This window comes from Crocuta crocuta, unplaced genomic scaffold (genome assembly GCF_008692635.1).
Source record: "Crocuta crocuta isolate KB4526 unplaced genomic scaffold, BGI_CrCroc_1.0 scaffold3, whole genome shotgun sequence".
NCBI lineage: Eukaryota > Metazoa > Chordata > Mammalia > Carnivora > Hyaenidae > Crocuta > Crocuta crocuta.
The window spans coordinates 9,154,384-9,179,074 of record NW_027529934.1 but is presented as its reverse complement, the minus strand read 5'-3'; the positions used below and the strand labels follow the sequence as shown (position 1 = coordinate 9,179,074).

Here is a 24,691-nt window from a genome sequence, read left to right as displayed (position 1 = left end):
GTTCTTAATCTGTATACCACAGTCAAATCATATCCTCTGCTCAAAGTAATGACTATGTCTTTTTCTTTATCATACAAATAAGTCCACACACATTGTTAAAACACCAAGGTAAACTGAAAGCTTCTGTTACCATAAAATCAAAAGCTATCCTAAGAACCATCAGAATTATTCTAAGTAGAGATTACAGAGAAAATACTGTGAGCCAAAATAATTCCCAAACTCCTATGTTCAAAACAAGCAAATATAACTCAAATGCAGTGTTACTATAAGGCAGTATCGAACAGCTTATGTATAAAAAATGGAATAGTAAAAATGACTTTTCTTCAATTTCTAAACAGAAAATTGGAGCATACTGTAATGGGTAAGAAACAAACTGGTTTTTACTTCAATTTCATCTTGAAATATGAAAAACGCTTTTCCCCTTGATGGCACCCAGGTATGGTGGGGAGTGGGGGGGTGGGGGGGTGGAGGTAATACACAGGGAGTCAGAAATCCTTAAGATTGTGCCTCACACAAGAAATTCAAACAAATAAATGAAAAGCATACAAAGAGGTCTTCAGTTCAATTTCCAGAGAGTAGGTGGAAAACAAAGTCTTCCATTGTTCAGATGTTGTGTTTTAGAGGTGGTTTTTACATATCTCTGAATATCAAACAAACAGAGCACACAAGCTAACGTGAAATTAGACACTTACTACTGTCTTTCATCCACCACTGCCTCCTGAAAGACCCTGGGTCTGAGTCTCAGCCAGTCCATGGAGACCTTGACCGCAGGAAGGGGATAGGCATTGTAGGACTCCTCCTGAGACTTGTTCTGGAGAGGACACTTGCACAGGATGCCAAGAAAAGACACTTAAAAGGAAAAAAATGTATTCAGAAAGCATAAGATATTTGAAACAATGTACCAGTCCAAATTACTTCTGCTATACCCCATTTAATGCTAAAATATGTCACAGCTTTTTTTCTAAAAAGGCTTTTTTTCCCATGTTAAAAATGTTTACAGGCATGTATGGCTGGCTCAGTCAGTGGAGTGTGCAAGTCTTGATCTCAGGCTTGTGAGTTTGAGTCCCATGTTGGGTGTAGAGATTACTTAAAAATAAAATTTAAAAACTGTTACAGATATATTTGATGAGAGGAAGGCGTCAGGAAATTAAAGGATAGCACTTAGGGTTTAGGTCTCCTAATTCAAATCTAGAAATATAGGACACATTTATAGGTCACTAGTACTCTGTTATTATGATGAAAATGCCTAAGATTATGCTTTCCAAACGAGACAGCACAGAAAATTAAGTGAGTTTAATTAAAACTAAAATGATTTTAAATAAATGTTAAAAAAAAATTTTTTTTTTAAGGGGAGGGGCACCTGGGTGGCTCAGTCGGTTAAGCATCCGACTTCAGGTCAGGTCATGATCTTGCAGTTTGTGGGTTTGAGCCCCGCATCAGGCTCTGTGCTGACAGCTCAGAGCCTGGAGCCTGCTTTGGATTCTGGGGTCTCCCCTTCTCTCTGACCCTCCACTGCTCATGTTCTGTCTCTGTTTCTCAATAATAAATAAATGTTAAAAAAAAATTTTAATTAAATTATAATGATTTAATACTCACTAAAGAGGGCCAGCAACTGTGTCCAACACAGCTGCTCATCTTGGCTATAACTATGCTGCTCCGTTTCATTGCTAAAGTCACGAAGGTGATGAAGTTGAAACAGGTTGATGACAGTGACATGAACTAACTGCTGAGAGTTGAAAGCTTTTTGGAACAGCAGCCTCTGTAAAATAAGACAGAAATACCACAGATTATCAAGAATGGGAGCCACCTTCAACACAAGAACTAAACTGGCGGTCTGCATGTAGAGCCAGATGGGGAACAGAGTCACAGATGAGTAAACGCCTCCACTCTCTGACTGCTGAGTAATATTCTATTATACACACACACCTTCTTTATCCATTCATCAGTCAATGGACATCTGGGCTCTTTCCACAATTTGGCTATTATTGATAACTCTGCTATAAACACTGGGTGCATGTGCCCCTTCAAGTCAGCTCTTAGTCCCAGGATTTTAATCGAGTCCGATGTAGTCTGATGTTTCTCATGCTCTTTGCTTTGAAAGGAATTAGCCCAGACCTCACAGAGCTCTTTCAGCTGTTTTTCATACTTTTTTTTCCCCTTAGTAACTCTAATTTTTAATATGATGCAAAAAAAAACTTTTGGGCATCAGTCAATAAATGTATACCTCTTAATCCATTAGAAGTGGTTTTATATGAGAAGCATACACAGTAAAATATTAAATTGAACCAACGACTAGAAAGTAGATGTACTCAGTGAAAAAGAAAAACTTCAAACTAAAACTCTAAAAAATGTTTTTGAACTCTTAGTATATAAAGTATGACTTCCAAAATTTGTCATAAAATTTACTGATTCAAAGGCTTGACACATTTAAAGAAACTTATTTATAAATGAGGCATAGAGCAAGAACTTTGGAACACAGGGTAAATGATATACTAAAACCATTAATAATATGATACAGGCACTTCTACAAATTATAACACTGATATGTTTCCCTATTAGAAAAGTACATGTATAATCTTCATCATCAAATTCCTTTAACTTAGTAACTCTGTGTTTACAGCAACCTGCTAACCAGGTTATTGTAAGAAAGAATTCATGTACATGCTCTCAGCCATTGGTCTCAACTTAATCACCCTACTACCTTAATATCTGCAGTAATTTTAGATTACTACGATAGAAAATATTTTTCAAACACAAGTTCTAACAAAAGCTGATGGCTATTAGAGATGATATCTTGGCTTCACCCTACACTGTAGCCATGGCCAACCTCCCTCCCTCTCACTGTCACTAGCCTTACAGTGGGAAACAGACAATCGTACTTATGATTCTACCAGCAGTGACAAGAGATCCTACCATCTCAGAAATTTAGAGCTGCCTTTGTCTGGCAACTTCTGAGGTTTGTTTTTTTTTTTTAATATAAAGAACCTGAAATATCCAGAGTAAGTTTTAGGATTCTATTAGCAATATCTCCCACATTATCATGGCAGGAAAATACCATTCAATTCCACTTCAACTACTCTCTCTCTCTCTCTCTCTCTCTCTCTCTCCAGCTCCTTGCCACCCCCAAATGAGTATACACATCAAGAATGCTCATTCCTTTTTCAAAGGCATCAAGCATTTTTCTTTCCTTTCTTTAAAATGTCCCCAAATCCTATTGCTTCTTCTGAATTTTCCCATAAAACTTCTTTCAGTCTCTATACCTGACCATTTACACAAATATATGATATTGGCATAAAATGAGAATACTAATTTGAAATTTTCAAAATGTATTTTTTCTTAGGAGTAAAATATAACAATGTATCTATTAGTGTATCTGGCATTTTATTTTAGGCGGCAATGTCCTATAGAAGACAATCAGAGCCCTTTAAAGGATTTTCTAGTGTATGTACAGAAGCACGAATGCATGAATCCATCCTAAGTACTAGCAAATGAGGATGTAAATTAAGTGACAGACTGTGTCTTCCTCTCCCCCCTACCTCTAAAAGCCTAGAAAAGGGGCGCCCAAGTGGCTCAGTCGGTTAAGCGTCCGACTTCGGCTCAGGTCATGATCTCACAGTTCAGGGGTTTGAGCCCCAAGTCAGGCTCTGTTCTGGCAGCCAGCTCAGAGCCTGGAGCCTGTTTCAGATTCTGTATCTCCCTCTCTCTCTGACCCACCCCTGCTCACGGTGTCTCTCTCTCTCTCTCTCTCAGAAATAAATAAAAAACATTAAAAAAAACTTTTTAAAGCCTAGAAAAGTATATGGTTCACAGTAGGTACAGTAGGGACTTAGTGAAGAAATAACACATCTTTAGAAGTAAAAGTGTAATTATGTGGTTATATTTTCATAAAATTTAGATTGTATTGTAGGAAGCAGAGGGCCGCACCAGTAACAAAATCATACTGGACCTGACACACTGTTACTCAAAGGCACCTTCGACAGCACTTATGGAGTTTACTGAACTCAATACCATGAAAAAACAGCATATATTTAACATATATAAAAAAGCTTGCATCTCATTTCCTAAATCCCAGGCCTTAAATCTTTCAATAAACCTCAATTTGGTACACATTTCTGCTTAGTAGCTAAAGATTACCAGTTAGACACACTGAAGTTTATATGTAGATGATACTAATTATCTACATATGCTTTAGAAACACTTGTGAATATTTACTCAACTATGCTAAAATTTCACTCCAACAATGTTCTTCTGGTATTTCAGTAAGGAGTAAAGTTAAAAATAGATCTGCCTCATACTATGTTTAACTTCAGAGTGTTGGAATGATACTTCAAAGCTCTTTTAGCAATTGCCCACATAGCCACTCCCCCAAACATTATATGCAGAAATATAAATGTGAATATTAATGTTTGAAGTTGAATCAAATGCAAAATTGATTAGACTCTAGACCAGAGTACCCTACATACCGAGAGGACCTCATTAAGGTAGGTTCTCCCCTAACCCCATTTAGGGACTGTATGTCTCACAGAAACAGAGCCAGAAGCAATCTCAAGAGGTCATCGGGTCCAATCTCCTGCTAGTTTACAGAACTGTACCTAAACCATTCAAGAAAGAGGACTGTCAACCTGACTTTTAAGCTCTCAAAACAGAGAATCCTTAGCAATCTTTTTAAGATTAATGATTTTAGTTGTGACCTCAGAAGAGACAAAGAGAAGTTATTTTAAAATAATCCTTCATATATCTGACCACTTATAATGAAACTATTCAGACTTGTTTGTTCTGTACAGGCAGAATAGCCTAGGGCATAAAAATTAGTTGTTACTGTTTTGTACCCGATTCTGTAAAATCATGGGCTAAAAGTTGAAACAGGCCACTAAAAGCAGCAGAAACCAGCAGGAGACTCTAAAGGCTTATTCTAAAACAAACTATTATAGTTATTTAGTACAATCTCTTGTACATAAAGTGTCAAATGCAAAATGATTATCTGTAAAACTACTTCACATTGACTATATTTGGCTAATTTAGGTCTCTTAACTAAGTTCTATAATCTCTGGAGCGTGTTACTTTTATAATACTTATAAAACTGTAAAGCAGTTATAGACAACTTCCCAAGTGTTTAGATACTGAAAAATAACCAAGAAATATAACACATTCTTTTATTTTTTATTTTTTAAATTTTTTTTATGCCTTTGTTTTATTTTGAGAGAGAGCAAGTAGGGGAGGGTCAAAGAGGAAGACACAGAATCTGAAGCAGGCTCTAGGGTCTACTGTCAGCACAGAGGCCAACAGCAAGGCTTGAACCCACGGACTGTGAGATCATGACCTGAGCCGAGGTCAGACGCTTAACCGATTGAGCCACCCAGGCGCCCGCCCCATAGCACACATTTTTTAAGACTGTCTTGTTCACTGCTGATCCTAAGGACTACAACAATGACATATAACAGTCAAATATTTATTAAATAAATGAATTAAAAACAGAGTTAATACTGCTAATTTAATATTCTAATCAAAGATCATTTTCATATACGTAAATATAGATTTACAAATAAACATATATAAATATATAAATACATATAAATAGAACAAAGGTTAGAACAAATTATTACAATGTATTCCTATTGAATGAAAATCTCATTCCTTTCCTTCAAACTACTACAAATCCTGAGATCAAAGCACAATGAAAATAATGAGCCCATGTTGCAGAATGGAAATATTATAAATAGGTACCAATATCATATCTAAGAATATAAAAACAATCAAAAGTAGTACTTTCAAAACTGAGCAAGAAAGGTGCTTGATCTGAGAAAGAAGGAAGAGTGGGGTTTTTTTTTTTCCCTACCCCTACTTTGGTACTTTCTGCCAAATGGTAGCTACTTAGTGAAAACACTACTGCTATGTTTCTTTATAGATGGTATTTTGGTTTAAATTGAGGGGCTGCTGTATGCAAAAATTCCATATGCTACAAATTTACTTTTAACCAACATTTCACAGCTAAGTAATGACATAAAAACTAGGAGTCAATTTCCCCCAAATCTTATGCTTCCTGATCTTAGACAAAAAATTCTCTATTTTTGAAATCTAACCTTAAACTGTTCTTCCAATTTTTCTCGAAGCGGGCTCAACTTTTCCAAGCTCTTACTCAGGTACACATGACCGTGGAATTTAATAAAGGCCTTGATGAAATCAGAAACACTCCATTTGGTTTTCACCTCATCCCGGCTGAAATGAAAGAAAAATTTCCATGAATCTTAAGCAGCAAAACGGCTAACGCCTCTTAAAAGAGGCTTCAGTCTGCAAAAACACATTATTTGAGCACCTGATATACAAGGAGAGGACCCTGCATCTAACTTTTCATCTGCAACACACTCAGAGGAGTCTTGAGTATTCAGCAGCCTGTACTCCTCTACAGGGAACAAATCAGATGCTGATTGCTTGAAATTCAGCAATGACCACAAGCAAAACTATTAAAATATATCTACACGGGAAATTAAGCAAATGGAAGAGAAGCATAGGTAACTATTAGTTCTTGTATGCCCCCGGGTTGACGGGTGAAGGCTACTAGGTCACACAAAGTCCTCTTGGAAAAGTCAGCCCTACCTTTCCAGTGCTTTAGAAAGTGCTTTTTGTAGATTAGTGGAGGCAGCTGGGAAAGGGAACTTCACAGCGATGCTTCTGCAGTAGTAGAAAATTGTGGTCAGATGGTCTCCTTTGGAAGAAGCTAAGATAGCCAACTGATTGTAAGGCTGACCTAGAGGAGAAAGTAAAGATTCCAAAGTAACCCAAGATGCATAGTCTTGCTATCACAATACAGGCGATCAGTTTTTAAACCTTTAAATTAATAATGGGGAATATTTTATAAAGCAAATCTCATCACCACCTCATTACAAATGGACATAATTCAAAACACCACATTCCCACAACAGCACATACTACGTATAGGTTAAAAAGCACATAATTAGGGTAGAGAGCACTGTAAGTTTAAATAAGACTTCATGTGGGCCTACGAGACCGTCACCAACTACTACCCCTGCCACTGCTGTGGGAAAGTAGCCAGAGACAAAATGAAATGAACAGTGTGCCCAACTGCCACCCCTGCTTAAAGGGACCCCTTTTAGAATCAAACCCAATTTAGAATCAAAGAATTTGGGGCGCCTGGTTGGCTCAAGTCGGTTAAGTGTCCAACTTCAGCTCAGCTCATGATCTCACGGTTCGTGGGTTTGAGTCCTGCGTCAGGCTCTGTCCTGACAGCTCAGAGCCTGGAGCCTGTTTTGGATTCTGTGTCTCTGTCTCTCTCTGCCCCTCCCCTGCTCACGCGCTCTCTCTCTCAGAAATAAATAAAACATTAAAAAAATTAAAAAACAAAAAAAAAAAGAATTTCAATTGGGCTTAACACGAATGACTTATTTCTCGAAAGAAGAATCACTGTTAATGTCGATTTTGAGGTCATCAATAAACATAAGTGCTCTCTCTTAGATGATAAAAAATTTTTTACGAAATGGTGGCATTAAGAGATAATTAAGGAAGCCAGAGTTGTTCAAACAATTTTAGATCACATTACAGGAGATTCTATTTATACTGCTTTACTGAAAACAACAGTTTTATTTTAAAAAATTCACTTCTGGTTATATAGAACACACAATGAAAAGAAAAAATATGACCAAGCTCCAAGTCAATCAATACCAAATCTCCAAAACTTAAAACCCAAACTCCAAAATCTTTTGCTTTCAAAGCAAAAAAAAAGAGATGAGCCTTATTTTCCATACTATTATAGAGAACCAAGTATCACAATCAACTGAGAGGAGCACTCACCATTGGAGGGGACAAGCTGAGCCGCATGCCTATAGTAGGACTCTGCCTGGCTGGTCTGGTTTCTGTATCGAGCTGAGAGGAGGAAAAAGAAAATTTAGTTTAAAAACAGACAAACCAACAAATAAACAAATGAATTTAAAAAACTAGTAGGGTAATATTTCCAAGACAACTACAGTTTTTTCAATTCTAAAGATAATAAACACACATTAAAATTAACGTAAGATAATTAAAGGCAGAAAATACTTTAAAACAAATTAACTATAGGATTGTGTGTGAAGTGTCCGTGTGGCCTCCCCTATTTGGCACATTCAGCACGGAACCAATGTGAAAGCTTACCTAGCCCCCATTCTCAGGTCCTCCAGTGTCATGCACCACTAGCTCCCACTACGGACTATGCTGGTGACCTGGAGCCGGCCCACCAAGAAGGGGTGAGTTATATGGCACTTAAAAACAAAACAAAACAAAAAACACTATACAATATGATCTGAAAATTATGTATTTCTTCAATATCTTATAAAGTGATTTTGAAAAATGTCTCACACCTACTGCCGTATTAAATATGTGTGTGTACAGAATACACTGAAAGCAAAAACCACCTAAATACACTATCCACTGAGTCTCTGTGCAGAATCTGGTTCCTACTTTGACATGGCCCCTCATGGAGTCCATGATTTATATGACATCAAGATATCTAAAATCTTCAAACTGAAAGCAAGTAATGCTCTCCCTTCCTTGTTATTTGAGGACAGTTGAAACATAATCCTATAGTTAATTTGTTTTACAACCCTTTTAGGTCACCTTAAAGGGAGGAATAAAAATAAGTCACATAACAATCTCAGATAAAATACATTAAATAGAAATACAAATTTAACTGTAAAAAGGAAACAATGAGGTTTTAATATACTGATGATAGGAAGGAAAGACAATCTAGCCTCAAAAGGAGTGACTTCCAAGCCCCGCAATTCCAAGAGTACAGGCTTTTCAAAGACATTATGGCACCACTTTGAAAACTAGTTTTGATTACATTTTTGCTACTCATTTGCCTACATCTGCACGAAGTCTAAATAAGATTTAAATCTTAATGTGAAAGTTACTACCTTCAAGATCCTTTGCCAATCCCAAGATATTAAGAAAACGTAAATGCTTTAAGATACAATTTATAATTTCCTCTTAGGACAAACTAAATCGTGTGTACATGCCCAGTTTGAAGGAGAAGAGCTACTTTCTATGACCACTCCAAAAAAAGGATGAACGTATTAGCAATGCCTTCACACCGGAGGCTCACCGATGTCTCCAAGGTGGACGAGGCAGTGCTGGCAGATGTAGGAACAGGAGCTAGACTGCGGCTTCACTATGGCGCTGGTATGCGTCTGCTTATTGCTGATGATTCCCAACTGGGACGACTTCACACGGCATGGTAAGTCTACATTAAACACGGTACACAGCTCTTGTAATAACTAAAAGGAAAACATGAGCAAGACTTAGTGACAAGTCAGAACTGGTAAAGTGCTCTAACAGTAAAGTCTGTGTACTTTAACACGTATACCTAATATACACTGCTGAGACCTGAGCAAAGACTTGAGAAAACAGGATAGGATAACTAGTAACATTCATTATAAATCATAACTTTTAAATTCCTTAAGTATTAGAGCAATCTAAGATGTGTATCTAAAAGGAAAAGAAACATTATTTAAAAAGACATTACCTGGATAGGGTATTCAGTCTCATTCAGCAAGCAACTCCAAGAAATTATCTAGCTACTATTTCTCTTAGAATTACATAAAAACCGTTAAAGGTTGAGTAGTTACAAATATCACTTAAATGCAAGCCAACAAATTTGTTTGATCTTAGGCGTTCTTTGAGATTTGCTTTAAGACCTAGGTCTGTTCATATCTTTGCATACACAACAGATCTGATACAGATCTGCAGGAGACTTTTGACATTATGCAGACCACCCAATTTTTCCTTCTTCCTCCTCTAGTCTTACTATTAGAGGTACCCTCTCCTCGTCAGAACTCCTCTGCCTGAGCGCACTTACTTCATTCTTGTCTGCCTCCTGCCTATCAACGTCTCACTCTTATATCTACTGCCTACTTCTCATGCTTCTTCACTATGGCCTACAAATATCAAGTGTAGCTCACAAAAATAATAATAATCCAAAACCAAAACGCTCTTTTCCTTGCCCCTGGATTCCTCTCCAGTAACCTTTTAATGTCTCTTCCTCTTCTTAACCAAACTCCTTCAAAGGAATCCACATGTATTCTATTTGCTTTCTCAATTCCTATTCACTCCTTAATCAATTATGATCTGCCTTCCACACAAACCCCTCTTCCCATCTCACCATCCGTCATCACTCTACTGAAACTGCTGTCCATATGACAACCAGTTATATACTGAGCAAAAACAATGGACACTCTTCAGTCATCATCTTATTGGACCTCTTTGTTGCACTTAAAACAGCTAACCTTATGGCCAATCACTGAGCTTTTTTCTTTCTTTTTTATTTGGCTTACCAATCATTCCTTTTCAGTCTCATTTATTCAAAGGCATTTCTCCCCCCACCTTGTTCCCCAAGGATTTCATCCTTGGCCTCACACAGTTCTTCGCATTCTATTCCAACCATTCAAATATTTACTTAAATATGTTCATTCAAATATTGGTTACTGTATCAGGCACCCTGGTAAGCAACTGGGATAACAGAGATGAATAAGAAAATCTATGTTCTCAAAGAGCTCACAGCCAAATGAGCAAGATAGATAAATAACATGAGGGTGGAGAGGGGGAGGCTCGGAGCAAGGGACATCAAACATGATAGCTAACATAAGCCAAGAAAGTAATCTACATTTATAGCAAACTGCATTCCCTGGCTTATTTGATACATTTGTCTCACTTATCCTGGTGATAAACTAGCAGCAATATAGAATATACAGTGATAAAGCTCTCTTTTTTCAGATGAGGATATGAAAGCAACAAAAATATCAAGTGATTTGACTAAAGGTACAGAATTAGAAATACCTTGATTCTATCACACTTTTTAACATGCAGAATTCACAATATAAAATAAGACACCCTGAGAAACCAACTCATGATTTGACATGTCCTACCTTTTTTCTAAGATAAAAACCACTTCCATAACCAAATACAAATTCTGTGTACCCTTTCCCACTAAGTATAGGTATGATCTATTTAGCTTTACTTACACCTCTACATTTGTCATGGGCAAGAAATTTGCTGACATAAAATTAGGTAAACAAATTAATGCTCAGAATGGCTAAAGTCAGGAAATATAAAAGGCAAGAAATATAGGAAAGGAACAAAAAAATGGGGGGGGGGGAGGCAGGGAGGAAGACACCAAAAACAGATGACTGTAGAAGACAGCAGAAGAAACATGGCAGATGGTAGAGAACAGAGTTTGGAAAGACAAACACTAGGTAAGGCTAAACATCTATCGAGAAGAAAAAAGAATGTTCACAAAAAGTAAATGAAAGGTAGCCGGAGCATCATATGGAACATCTTGTAATAAAATTTTGCCTGAACCAGGAGTTGTAGGTGGAAATACCAGAAAAGTTCCTGCTGATTCAAAGATTCTGGGTAAGAGAGCTCTAGTTGATTTAGATGCAGAAACAAGGTGGCACTAAAGAAGAAAAACAGATGTTTCATAAGTTGAGCAAAACTATATTTGGCAATTATTCTGTGAAAACTCAGTATTACGTTATTCCACTGCTCCTTGGCTCTTCACCCTATGCTAAAAATGGAGAACTAAGAAGGCATAAAAGATCACCTTTCAAATTACTACAGAAACTTAATAATACTTTTTTTTGTTGGCTCCCAGTTTCTTAGAGTAACAACTACTTGTGCAGTTCTTTGATGTTTTAAAAAAAACTACAGTAGAATGCTGTTATATCTTTACTTTGGGAATTTGGTTCTGGCTTGAATTTGGTACCATGCTTTCAATGGCTCACAAAATGACAACTAAGAAGAAAAACATCTTCACAGAAAATATAAATGAGGATAATCATGTATTAATCTCTTCTCAATCCATTTCAGTCAGATTTCTATCCCAACCACTTTACCAAAGCCACATTTCATCAAATGCAAGATACCATAAATTATAAGATGAACTATTATTTATTGTAACATTGAGAGGGGAAAAAAACACTACCAATTAAAGTGACTTATTTTTTGTGAATTTATCACTAATTAAGAGATGTTAAATATGAAAAATATTTTTAAATTATGTTTTTAAAGTTTATTTATTTACTTTGAGAGAGAGCACACACATGCACAGGAGGGGCAGAGAGAAAAACTCCCAAGCAGGCTCTGTGCTATTGGTACGGAGGCATGGGGCTTGATTTCACAAATGGTGAGATCATGACCTGAGATGAAATCAAGAGTTGGAGGCTTAACCAACTCAGCCACGAAGGCACCCCAAAAATATTTTAGAAATGAAGAAATACAGTATTTGTTAATGTCACCAGTGACTTCCATGTTGTCAAATCTAATTGGTCACTTTTTAAGCATCTTACTTGACTTCTTAGTCAACACTCAACAGGGAAGAGGACTTCTTCTTATCAAAATGTTTTCCTCTTGGCTTCCAAGTCACAACCCTGATTATCTCCTACTGCAATAGTGGCTCCTCCTGCGCTAACCTGTTCTCACCTGTTCTATGGTTTTATATACCAAACATTAATATCTGACTAAGGCAGGGTTCTTCATTGTAATCCTAAAATTTACTCAGGCTCTGATCTTTTTACTGAGCTCCAAGCCTGTTTAATCTGATTACCTATTTGACATTTGCACTAAGATGTCAAATAAGCTACCTAATTTAACACAGATAGAGATGTTTTCTCTTCAGTATTCTCCATCTCAGTAAATGGTACAACTAGTCAATTAGCTGCTCAATCTGATAACTGAAGTCATCTTTGACTCCTCCCCTATCCTGATTCCACATATCCAATCCAATCCATGAGCAAATCTATTGGTTAGTCTTCAAAAATCCATCACTTTCTTTCCATTACCACAGTAGCATCCTAATTAGCTTCCATTCCTAACCCCCATACAATATTCTCCATATGACAGCCAAGATATTCTTTTTAAAAAAAATTTTTTTATTGCTTATTTTTGNTCTATTGGTTAGTCTTCAAAAATCCATCACTTTCTTTCCATTACCACAGTAGCATCCTAATTAGCTTCCATTCCTAACCCCCATACAATATTCTCCATATGACAGCCAAGATATTCTTTTTAAAAAAAATTTTTTTAATGCTTATTTTTGAGAGAGAGAGAGAGAGAGAGAGAGAGAGAGAGAGAGAGAGCGCGCACGCGCAAGAGCGAGAGCGAGCATGAGCAGGGAAGGGGCAGGGAAAGAGGGAGACACAGAACCTAAAGCAGGCTCTAGGCTTTGAGCTGTCAGCACAGAACCCAACACAGGGCTCGAACTCACGAACCAGAAGATCATGACCTGAGCTGAAGTCACTCAACCGACAAAGCCACCGAGGTGCCCCAATCAGGATCCCCTCTTGCCTCCTCTCCAATGGCTTGCAACTACACTTAAAGATTAAAATTCAAAACTCACATTGGCCTAGAAGATTGTACAATGACCTGGACTTGGTCTATACCCTCAGTCTGGTAGCTTAATCTGTACTATGTGTAATCAAGAAAGATGAATAAAACATCATCGTTAGCAACACCATTAACTTTCAATTATCAAACCAAGACAACATAAAAATGCAAATAAAATATCCTATTAATGTTAATATATGAAAAAGTTTATTAACGCTCATTCTACAATTGTTTTATAATTGCTCAACCACCACCTATAGAATGCAGGTGGAGACAGTCAATGATTATAAAAATCAAAAAACATTTTTCAAAATTAGCTTAGCCATATATTTTGTTATAAAATAATTTGATTGATTTTATTATTTACCTGCCTATAAAACTTTGTTTACAAATACCATACTCCCTCAATGAAAATAAGGATTCTTGTTTTCCTTCCTTGCAGACTAATCAATGTGCAATTAAAGCTTTGGAAATGTGTTACATATATATTACATCATAAAAAAGGTTAAGAATCATGTTTCCAGGTGATGAACCAGTCTGTATAATGGCTATTATAAAAATGTATTATAGCATATGGAGGCCTTTCCTCTTCCTCCACCATGGACCATCGCCAGGTGACCGAGGTCCCTCCTGCTCCCCCTACTTCAGCTGTGTTCATTCAAAATTCCACTTTCTACTGCACAGGGAGGGGAAGGAATACAGATATGAATCAGACTGGAGTTTTAAAACTAGACTATATTTCAAAAACCTAAAAGCAATCAGAATGTTATGAAATCTTTCTAAGAAGTTATGGTAGAAATCTGGAATTCAACAAAGCATAGCTGAAAGTAGTGATGGGGGGATAGGGGATAACATTTCTGTTAATACTCTGAGCTGAGATTCCTCAATTAACATTATCAAGTCAAACTATTTTAACTCAATAATAACACAATTTTTATTTTATTTTTTTATTTTTTTTATTTTNCATCCATCAGTCCTCAGTTTTTGTCAGCATTCAAGAGTCTCTCATGGTTTGCTTCTCTCCCTTTCCCCCACCATTTCCGCCCTTCTTCTCCCCCTTGTTCCTCCGTCAAGTTCCTCCTAATCCTCCTATACGTGCAAACATATGATATTTGTCCTTCTCTGCCTGAATAATAACACAATTTTTTTCATCACCTTAAAAAAATCTTTATAAACATCAACTTATAAGAGTCTCACAAATTTTCCTTTTATAGATAGGTCATATTTTAATCATTATTATATTACTAATTTTCAAATTTTAAGATTTGAATTATAGTATCTATTTGTTCCTTTAAATATAAATATTATTGTCCTTACTAAATATCCACTGATCTGGGGCACCTGGGTGGCTTAGCTGGTTAAGTGTCTGTTGATTCTGTCTCTCCCTCACTCTCGGCCCCTCCCCTGCTCACACTCCCTCCACTAATCTATGGATAAAGAAAAAACTATATTAAAAAAAAAAAACAAATGGTAACATTACAAAACTAAATTAAATGAAAGAACATAAAAAGAAACTAAAGGTATCTGCCAAAAATAATGGAAAAAATTAATATCTTTTAGTATAAATCAGACAAAACACCATTAAAAAAAAAACATCATCCAAAATGATGAGCAGGAAAAATAATGAATTATATAAAATACAATATCTAACAAAAGAGAAATGCAGTTCAATACTAATAACCCAAACATTAAATTTTAAAAGAAAAATTATTTTCCACCTAAGCAGTGTAAGTTACTCATTTGATTATGCATTCACTTTTACTGAAAACACTTAACCCTGGCAAGCATGCATCAAGATAGACACTTTTACAGGGGGGCCTGGATGGCTCAGTCAGTTGAGTGTCCAACTTCAGCTCAGGTCATGATGTTGTAGCTCATGAGTTCGAGCCCCGCCTTGGGCTCTGCACTGATAGTGTGGATCCTGGAGCCTGCTTCAGATTCTGGGTCTCCCTTTCTCTCTGCAACTTCCTCACTTGTGCTCCTATCTCTCTCTCTCTCTCTCTACCTCTCTCTCTCAAAAATAAATTAAATTAAAAAAAAAAAAAGATGGACAACTGCATACACCGCTGATGGAAATATAAAAATATAAATAATAATCCTTTGGGAAATAACAATGTGTATTAAGAGTTTTAGAACTTTATCCAGTTATTTTATTCACCATCCAGTGAAGAACTGTCATCACGAAATAATCCAATGTTAGAGAATATGCTTATCAAACTGTATGACAATACAAGGGTAAACTTACATTATGCTTGTAACATAGATATAATACTGGATACGTACAAGTCTGTACAAAATTATTAAAGACTCAGAAGGATATATAGTAAAGTAGTAATTTATCCTGAGGAAAATTAAAAACAAATTTTCTGTGTAATTTCCAAATTTCTTAAAATTCGTATGCATTATTTTTATAATTAGAAAACAAAATGGAGTATTAATGTATCCATCTCTTCATTTAGACTGGATATTCCCTTAAAATAAGGAGAAGACTATTTCCTTTCCTTCCATATCCTCAATATCTATAGTGTGCCTTACAAACAGTAGGCTTTTAAAAGCCTACTTGTGGAATGAATTAATCCTTAACATCTGCTTTAAGGACTAGTTAGTGGCACACTACAATCCCTCTCTCCAGAAGTACCAACTTCTACTGCTGGAAGTTGGTACCCGTTTAAAAATGAATTTTGAAAATAAGAGCCATACTTTAGTTCTTCCAAAGATCAACTGTGAAGAATGTTTGAGTCTAAGTAAAACAAATAATCTCTGAAAGATGATGGCTAACTATGTAACAACTTTCAAAACAGAGCCTTTTCTTTTCCTTCATGCAAAGAAATGGTAAAACCCAAATGGAGCCAAAATACAGGTAGCAATGGTCAAGTAACAGTACAGAGAGAATGGCCAAAGATTTCTTTTGGTCTAAGATCTTCAAAACTGTGTCTCGCCATTCTAAGATGAGAGTTTATACAGATTTTATTAAATTATGAATGCTACTATAAATGGATGAGATGAAGTTTTCTAAAATATTCTGTTTAAAGAAAATTCATCATTCAGAAAGAAGATCTTTAACCTGCCCGATTAAGAAGTTTTATCAGAATGTAACCAAGGACAAGATTAAGTCTCCGAGGATAATAAATAATAGCTTATTATTAAAATGGAGGAAAATGTACTCCATTTCTTAGGTAGCTTAATAGTATTTAAATCTTCAGATAAATTCTACTAAACACATAACACTATGAAAACTCACTTGATATCACAAATTTTGACTATTTCTTGCTTGGCACAACATAGCTGTTACTTTCATAATGACTATACCCATAAATTCACACTTGCTCTAATTACCACTTATAACAGAAGACTTTTGCTGTTTCACTAAGATATGGCTCTCATTACCCTTTCTGTACTGACACAATTATATCTCTAACCTTTAAACCAAAACATCAACTTTTTGATCAAATCTTTTTTGTTTTAAAGGTCCTATGGTCAACAATTTGGGATATTTTTCTTCACTTGAGATTATAGGTGATCAACTCCTGGAAGGCCCATATAATTGTAACCAAAAGTGTTTATTGAACAAAAAGATGTGTACAAAGAACATTCATGACTAATTCTAGGAGAACTGATATATAATGCAGAACTCACCTGAGTATAGAAGCCACTAGCTGCCTCTAGGAACAGAGAAAGGTTTGCCTGAACTTCACTCCGATTCGGGTTTGCTCGATTCTTTGCTTGGCCTTGTAGTGTTGTGATCTGATTCTTAAAGGCATGATTCCAGCTGAAAACAAAATGTAATTCTATTTGGTATAGCAGTGACTCACTGGGCAGACACTGGTCCCCCTGAGAACAAGAAAGAACTGTTTGTTATAATTATAACACACTAGACAGTAAACCTGCATTAAAGTTATTCACTTATTTAAATAACTTTATGCTCCTCTTTGAGCAAGACCAGACATGCAGGAGAATCCAACCGACCTTAGTAAACACTTACCAAATGTTCGAATAATCAGACTGTGGCTTCAGTTATTAATCTTTTAGAACTACTAGGGTTAGAGCCTATTTAGGAATCCCAGTACAAAACCAGAACTACAGTCGCAAGACCAAAGTAATAGTAAGCTATTAACAAACACCCATTGACTGTGCCAAGAAATAACCAAGTATATCCTATTAAGTGACACGGATAAGGGGAAATTTTTTAATATTAAGCCATATCTCTTATTTCCATAAAATCTATTTCCCACAGCACTCTGTTCTAATTCTTTTTAATGCTTTCTTTATTTCTCTCAGGGTTAATATTTTCTTCACAGCTTGAAATAGAAGTTCATTTTTTGACATTTCAGTTTTGGCTATTTAAAATAGGAAAAAAACACAATGCTGAAATGTGGCATACCAAAATTCTATTATGAAATGTTTTTCATGAATCAAGCTGTCTAGAGAATCATTTTAGTTTCAGTTAGGGTGAAATACAGTCATTCCTTAACTTGGAAGCCACAGCTGCGGGTGGGAAAACCAGAAGTAGGATAGAGGGAGATTATTACTGGCTTGATTAAAGGAAGCAAACACACATGAAAGGACTACAACCTACCTGGAAAGTACCTAATTCTTTATCAACGTCAACTCTTGAGACCCTAGAGCACTTGCGTTTTTAATGGTTCATGAGGACAATCACTCCCTCAGTATTTTTGATGACATTTTATCCTTGCCTCTAATATCCTAGATATGGATCCTGAGTAGCTGTGATTAATCTCTTTTATTACTAGAACTTCTAAAAATATAAAGTATCTAGGAAAGGTGTGCAAGATAGGAAAAACTAATCTTCACCACAACTTAGGGTACTAAGGATTACTAAATAGAATATTCTTAACTGATTTTTAATATTCCATCAGGTTAATATCCTTGATCCAATATATAAGGTAAGGACCTCCACAAAAGGTATTTATTTACTCACTTGGGAATCTGGTCATCTGTCATTTCACCTCTCATAGAAAGAACAAGTAGAATTGCCTAAATATACAAAATCTTTCTTTAGTTTTATTAGGGGTGGGGGAAAGGAAAAAGGAAATACCTACTTATTTTATAAAAGGAAGACATTCCCTTACAACGCAAACACACTTTCCTTTAGGAGAAATTTATAAAATCACACTTACCAAAGAAGATTTATCTAAACTTACTACTGAATTTCTTTTTTAATCTTGGTTTAAATGCAGGAAGAAACACATACAGAGAATCCCAACACTGTCTCTTAGTACTTGAAATATACATCGATTTGTTTTTATGATACGCCCTAAAGACCTTAATAAGATTCAACTCCAGGCATTCCTCCTCTTGTTGCCTAAGACTATCTGAAGTAATAACAATGGTCAAATATTCTGTTCAAAGTAATCATAAGTATTAGAATTCTTTTTTTTTTTCATTGAAAGACCTTACTCTGAGATAGGTTAAGAAGAAACAACCAAAATTGTTTGTTTGTTTTTTTTTATTCTAAAATCTTTGGTGAGACTCTTGATCTTACAGGGACAGCCCAAATGACAGTACTTACAGATCCTGTTCTACTTTCTTGTCTAGAGCGTATTCCAAATCAGTAACTAGCATTTTCTGGTACAGGTCCTGCAGAGCCTGCCTGGATGTCCAGACCTCAGCTGGACCCAGCTTAGAATCTGAATAACAAAACAAACAAACAAACACACAAACAAAAACACAGCAGATAGATAGAAAAACAGATAGTTAAAACCATTATACTACACCAATGACTCCTTCCCTCTCCATTCCCAAAAGCAAAACCCTGCTTTATGCCATAGATTGCTGCAGAAATTTTATACTACTACGTTTTCAAATGACTTTCACCTTTTCGCTAATGACTAAATCTGGTTCAAAATGCTTGTATATTTGTCTTTTAGCTTTGAAATAACACCATGAAAAAAAAAAGGCAAAAAACAAAACCAAAAATGAATGAATGGTGCACCCTTTGCTTTAGTTTGGATTTCTATGTATTCTTATCATAGGAAGCCATATGCCTCAAAAGTCCCCCCACCTGAAATGATGGACTGCCAAGATGGTCTGTTTACTCTCATAACTGTATCTCTTTGTCCAGAGCACCCTTTTTCTTTTGAATCATTTTCACAACTGTCCTTATAGAATCTTCACGTCTTTTGACAACCCAGCAGTTGTTTGCACATTCTGCTGTTATTCCTACTCTATATATGTCAGCCTGATAAAGCCATAACAGTAAGGGCTATTTTAATGATTGGTAAATTGCTTGCCAAGAAACTTTTGTGAGGAATCCATAGTTGCCACTTAAGATAAAGAAGAATTTGTAGCACATGGTGATTAAGCTGCTCAAGAGGCCAAATGAGAGACTGAGTGAAAGACAAAATCAGGAAGTCAAGTATGACAAAACATAATACTCCACTGGGGCCATCCTGCCTGCCAGAGTCCTGCAAAACACATTAGCCTTTCCAATGACGAGGCTTATGAGTGTGATAATTGGCAGGGAGCTGCCCCAATAGAAAAACTTAGTAACAGACTTTTCAATTAGGCTTCTGATTACATTTAATATTTTACTGCGACATGGCATAATCTTTATTCTTTATAAGTCTGCAAATAAAATCTCCTGGATATTTGAGTTAATCCTCACAAGAGTCTGCCGACTATTAAAAAACAAACACAGGGTGTAGTATCAGCTTCTTGGTCCCTTATTAGGTTTTAGGACTAAATAAATAGATTTATAGATTTATTCAATCTTGTTTCAATTCATTGATGGCAGGGAAAGGATTATAAGGAATCACTAAATGTTTTATCAGACAGACTACCATTTAAATTACTTAGTATCTTCTTGTTTCTAGGCAGCCAAACGTTCCCCATAAAAGCCAAACCCTAAGCCTACTTCCTGAGGGTATTCAATACTTAAGAAAAAGTAAAAGGTATAGACAGCCTAACAATGATCCATGTACAATTTTGGTCGCATAATGCATATTATACCTACCACGACAAGACAAAAGCATAATTTAGTACCTCAGAGCTGACACTGATATCCACAGTAAGGAAGATACTGACAGTTATGTTAATAATGGGAAGAACTGAGGTGCTATACTAAGTAAACCTGTAAAAAGTGTTTTTTCGAAATTTGTTTTTTCACCTTGAAGAGGATGACAATGATATTACCCACAAATTCTTAAAACATTAGCATCACCATTAACATTAGCCTTCAATGTTGAGAAAAAGACATCTAAAGAGTCTATTTCCTCTTGATTGTAAATTCTGGCCAGAATGCTGGTTATAACAGTTTAACTCTTTGTGGATGTCACTGCAGAAATGAAGTCCTCAAAAATTAGAATGAGATCCATTATCGCATTATCACTTTTTTACACTTCAGAACAGCATATGCTGCTAGAGAGAGCATATTGATCACTACATAGTTAGTGCCATAGATTGCCTAATTTTGGACTTAAAATCATCTGCTCCTTCTAGTGACTTTCAGTTACTCTTTCAAAACAAGACAAAACAAAACCCCTCACTATTCAACACAAAAAAAATAAGGGAGAAAAGAAAGGTGACAAGGCAGTTCACTCAATTTCAAGGACTTTAGTAGAGTTTTCCTACAAATATTTTTTTCTCAAGGTTTACTTACTATTCAAGTTTGGAGAATTATAAACAGGAAGACATGAACCTAATACCATATGGTATTTTTGTTTATATATGAAGTCTTTCATGTCTTAAATGACAAATAGTTCATAAAAATTAAATGGCTATATGCATAAATTAGTTAATATTCAATATAATGTAGCACAGAATATATAAAATTCTTGACCATCTAGGTAAGACTTCAAAGTTCAGGGGCGCCTGGATGGCTCAGTTGGTTAAGCATCCTGGTTTCAGCTCAGGTCCTGATCTCATGGTTTATGGGTCCAAGTCCCATCCTGGGGGAGCTGTCAGCACAGAGCCTACCTAACATTCTCTCTCTTCCTCTCTCACTGCCCCTTCCCTGACGGCTCACGCATGCATGTTTTCTCTCTCTCTCTCAAAATAAATAAATACATAAACATTAAAAAAAAGAATTCAAAATTCAAAAACAGTAATTATTTAAAGCAAATTATAAGTCATCATCCCTTTTGGCAACTAGGACAGTGCAACAAGTAATATATAAAAGATGAGGCCCTTCCCTTAATTCCCTTAATGGTATAAAATAAACCGTGAAAACCAAATGAGCCAGCCAATACCTGTCATGTCAGCCTTCAGGACTTCTGCCTGCCTAAAAAAAGGGAAAAAAAGAACATCGGTTAAAAACAAACTAGGCCTACTCAACATAAATAATGCTAAAAGCTAAAAGTAAGGTGAAATCATATACTACATAAAGATATATAGTACCTCTATTTGTGACACTGCAAATAGTGGCCTGGCTTTAATATCCAGGGTAGCACTAGGTCTTGGCAAACTGATGCTATACAACTTAAAAGTATAGAGTGTCACCATGAATTCTACAAGTAGAGCTCACATTCTTGTGGTTTTCCTCCAAATCTGATATATTTAAGATATTAGTAAATGATACTCATTAAACAAAAAATTTTCCCTTAACGCAGCCAGGAAATTCTGTTTCTCAATTCACTAACCACTGTAACTATCTCAAAATCCCCACTTTCCTCAGACGTGGATTTCTGCCTCCTTCCTGAGGTTGACCCCTTTCAGTAAAGGCTCAGGAAAAACAATGCTCAGTTACTAAACACTACGTTCACACACCCTCTTTATTCTCTCTTGTTAAAGCACAAGAGGCACTGCATCTCTTATTTAAGACCAGTAATTCCACTTGGGTAGGCTCTCTAGCCTTTAATAAGAACTCCTTTAATTACCCCCTTCCTCCTCCAATAATTTTGAAACTTCTCTCTCTATTGGATCCTTCCTTTTCTTCAGTATTTTAAACATGCCTAAGTCTGTCCGTTTTAAAATCTTCTGTCCTGCATTATCCTCCTCTGGCTGCTGTTTCTTTTCTCTCTCTCAAATTCTTCAAGAATTGCCTGTAATCAAGAGGTCCAAAAGTGAACTCATGACCCACCCCGGTTCTCTTTCTAGTGTTTTCTGTCCTACCAAATGTTATCACTGCTTTCCAACTGTGAAAGGCAGACACCTAAAAGTCACTTATGACAACTTTCTCCCAAATCCCTGGTAATCTATCAACTCCAGAGAACTCTACCAACTAAATATATCTTTAGTGTGTGGATTTCCCTTTACTTCCTCTTCATCCACTCACATTCAAGTTATGAGCCCTCCCTTGCTGGGATTAACGCAAAGCCACCAAACGGTTTTCTCCATTTCACTCTTGCCCTATTTCATTCTGTTCTCCCACTACTGTCTGACAGATCTTTTCAAAATACAAATTCTGATCATACCAACTGCCCCATTCAAATCTTTAATGATTTCTCAAGGCTCTTAGGTAAAAACTAAAATCTTTACTAAAATGTCCTACAAAGTTCTCTGTACTCTAAAAATTAGAGTCTGACCTCTGCTTCTACCATTATTCTCATCTCTCCATGATCTTTGTGCTCTAGATTACTGGACTTCTGGTTTCTCCAATGTGCTCTGCTCCCTTCATACTCAGGGCCTTTGTAAAGAAGAGTCCCTTTCCTAGGAATACCTCTTCCCCCTTTGTCTCGTTAATTACTACTTATCCTTTGTCTCAGAAACATAACTTTCTCAAGAAATCTTACTTAGATGAAGGATAGTCCTATTTTACACTCTCAAAGCATTTACTTCTTCTGCATAATAGATATCACAGGTTTTAAGAATGCTCACCGTCACAACCCCTATGCCTATTAGCACAGCACCTAGCATACAGTAGGCATTCAATATCTTTTAAGTGAAAAAGGGAAAAAAATAAATCCTGTTCATATGCTTTAAAGTTATGTATATAAACTAATGAGATTTCCATTTCTAAAAACAAACTTGGACATAAAAGCTAGAAAATATTCAGAGGTTCTAAAATTTTTACTGTAAATATTAGGTATTTATTATCAGTTGTGAGTTTTAGTTTCATCAAAACATAATGTGAACCTTTTCATTTTCTTAGCCTTTAAAAAAATAATTTTTCTAAATTAAGTTTTCAAACAGAATCATAATTGGGTATTATACAGGTAACCACAGCCATATAAGAACCATCATTATAAGTGAATAAAACAAATAGCTATACTTTATCCTCAACTGTAACATCACATCAAATACCGTTATTCATATTACCTACTTCACTCTTTGCTTTGGGTGTTAAACTTTTGCCATTAAAAAAACAAACAACCTTTCACAAGGTTTGATGGCTTATACCATTAAAACCGAAGATCATAAAATGTAATAAAGAATACCAACTATCCTGCAGAAGATATTACATATAAACCTAATGTCAACCACAAATCAAACACTAGTAATAGATATACAATTAATAAAGAGAAAGGAATCTGAGTACATCACTAAAGAAAGCCAGCAAATCATGAAAGAGATCAAGTATCAGAGAAAAACTACAAAAACAACCACAAAACAACTAACAAACTGGCAAAAAAAAAAAACAAAAACAAACAAACAAAAAACTTATCGATCAATAATTACTTAGAATATAAACAAACTAAATGCTGCAATCGAAAGTCACAGGGTAACAGAGTGGATAAAAAAGCAAGACCAATCTATGTGCTGCCTTCAAGAGAGTAATTTCAGACCTAAAGACACCTGCAGATTGAAAGCACATGGATGAAGAAACATTTATCATGCAAATGGCTGTCAATGGCTGTCAAAAGAAAGCCAGGTAGCAATACTTAAAGCAGACAAAATAGACTTTAAAACAAAGACTGCAACACAGAGAATGACATATATAATAATAAAGGAGACAATCTAACAAGATAACACAATTGTAAATATTTATGCACCCAGTATGACAGCACTCAAATACATAAAGCAGTTAACAATAAACATAAAGAAACTAATCAGTAATAATAAAATAATAGTAGGGGACTTTAACACAACATCAGTTGGACAGATCATCCAACCAAAAAATCAACAAGGAGACAGTGTCTTTGAATGACACAGTGGCTCAGACGGATTTAACAGGTATATTCAGAATATTCCACCCTAATATAACTTTTCAAGTGCACATGGAACATTCTCCAGAGTAGATCACATAGTAGGCCACATAACAAATCTCAACAAATTCAAAAAGATCAAAGTCATAGCATGCATCTTTTCTGATCATAACACTATGAAACTAGAAATCAACCACAAGAAGAAATCTGCAAAGAACACAAATACATGCTACTAAACAATGAATGGGTCAACCAAGAAATCAAAGAAATTAAAACATTAC

At 35.8% G+C, this 24,691-nt stretch overlaps 1 protein-coding gene across 9 annotated transcripts in view; it reads right to left on the bottom strand.

Moving 5' to 3' along the window:
• Positions 1–24,691, bottom strand: part of SMG7 (SMG7 nonsense mediated mRNA decay factor) — a 91,651-nt gene that overhangs the window by 16,866 nt on the left and 50,094 nt on the right. For all 9 annotated transcript variants that reach the window (XM_077763247.1, XM_077763246.1, XM_077763244.1 and 6 more), the window contains 9 exons: positions 21,576–21,607; positions 18,899–19,016; positions 17,005–17,137; positions 9,092–9,263; positions 7,807–7,878; positions 6,595–6,745; positions 6,081–6,216; positions 1,597–1,759; positions 693–849 (listed from right to left, as the gene is read on the bottom strand). In XM_077763247.1, the coding sequence (XP_077619373.1) occupies positions 693–849; positions 1,597–1,759; positions 6,081–6,216; positions 6,595–6,745; positions 7,807–7,878; positions 9,092–9,263; positions 17,005–17,137; positions 18,899–19,016; positions 21,576–21,607 (1,134 nt within the window). The remainder of the gene's footprint in view (positions 1–692; positions 850–1,596; positions 1,760–6,080; positions 6,217–6,594; positions 6,746–7,806; positions 7,879–9,091; positions 9,264–17,004; positions 17,138–18,898; positions 19,017–21,575; positions 21,608–24,691) is intronic.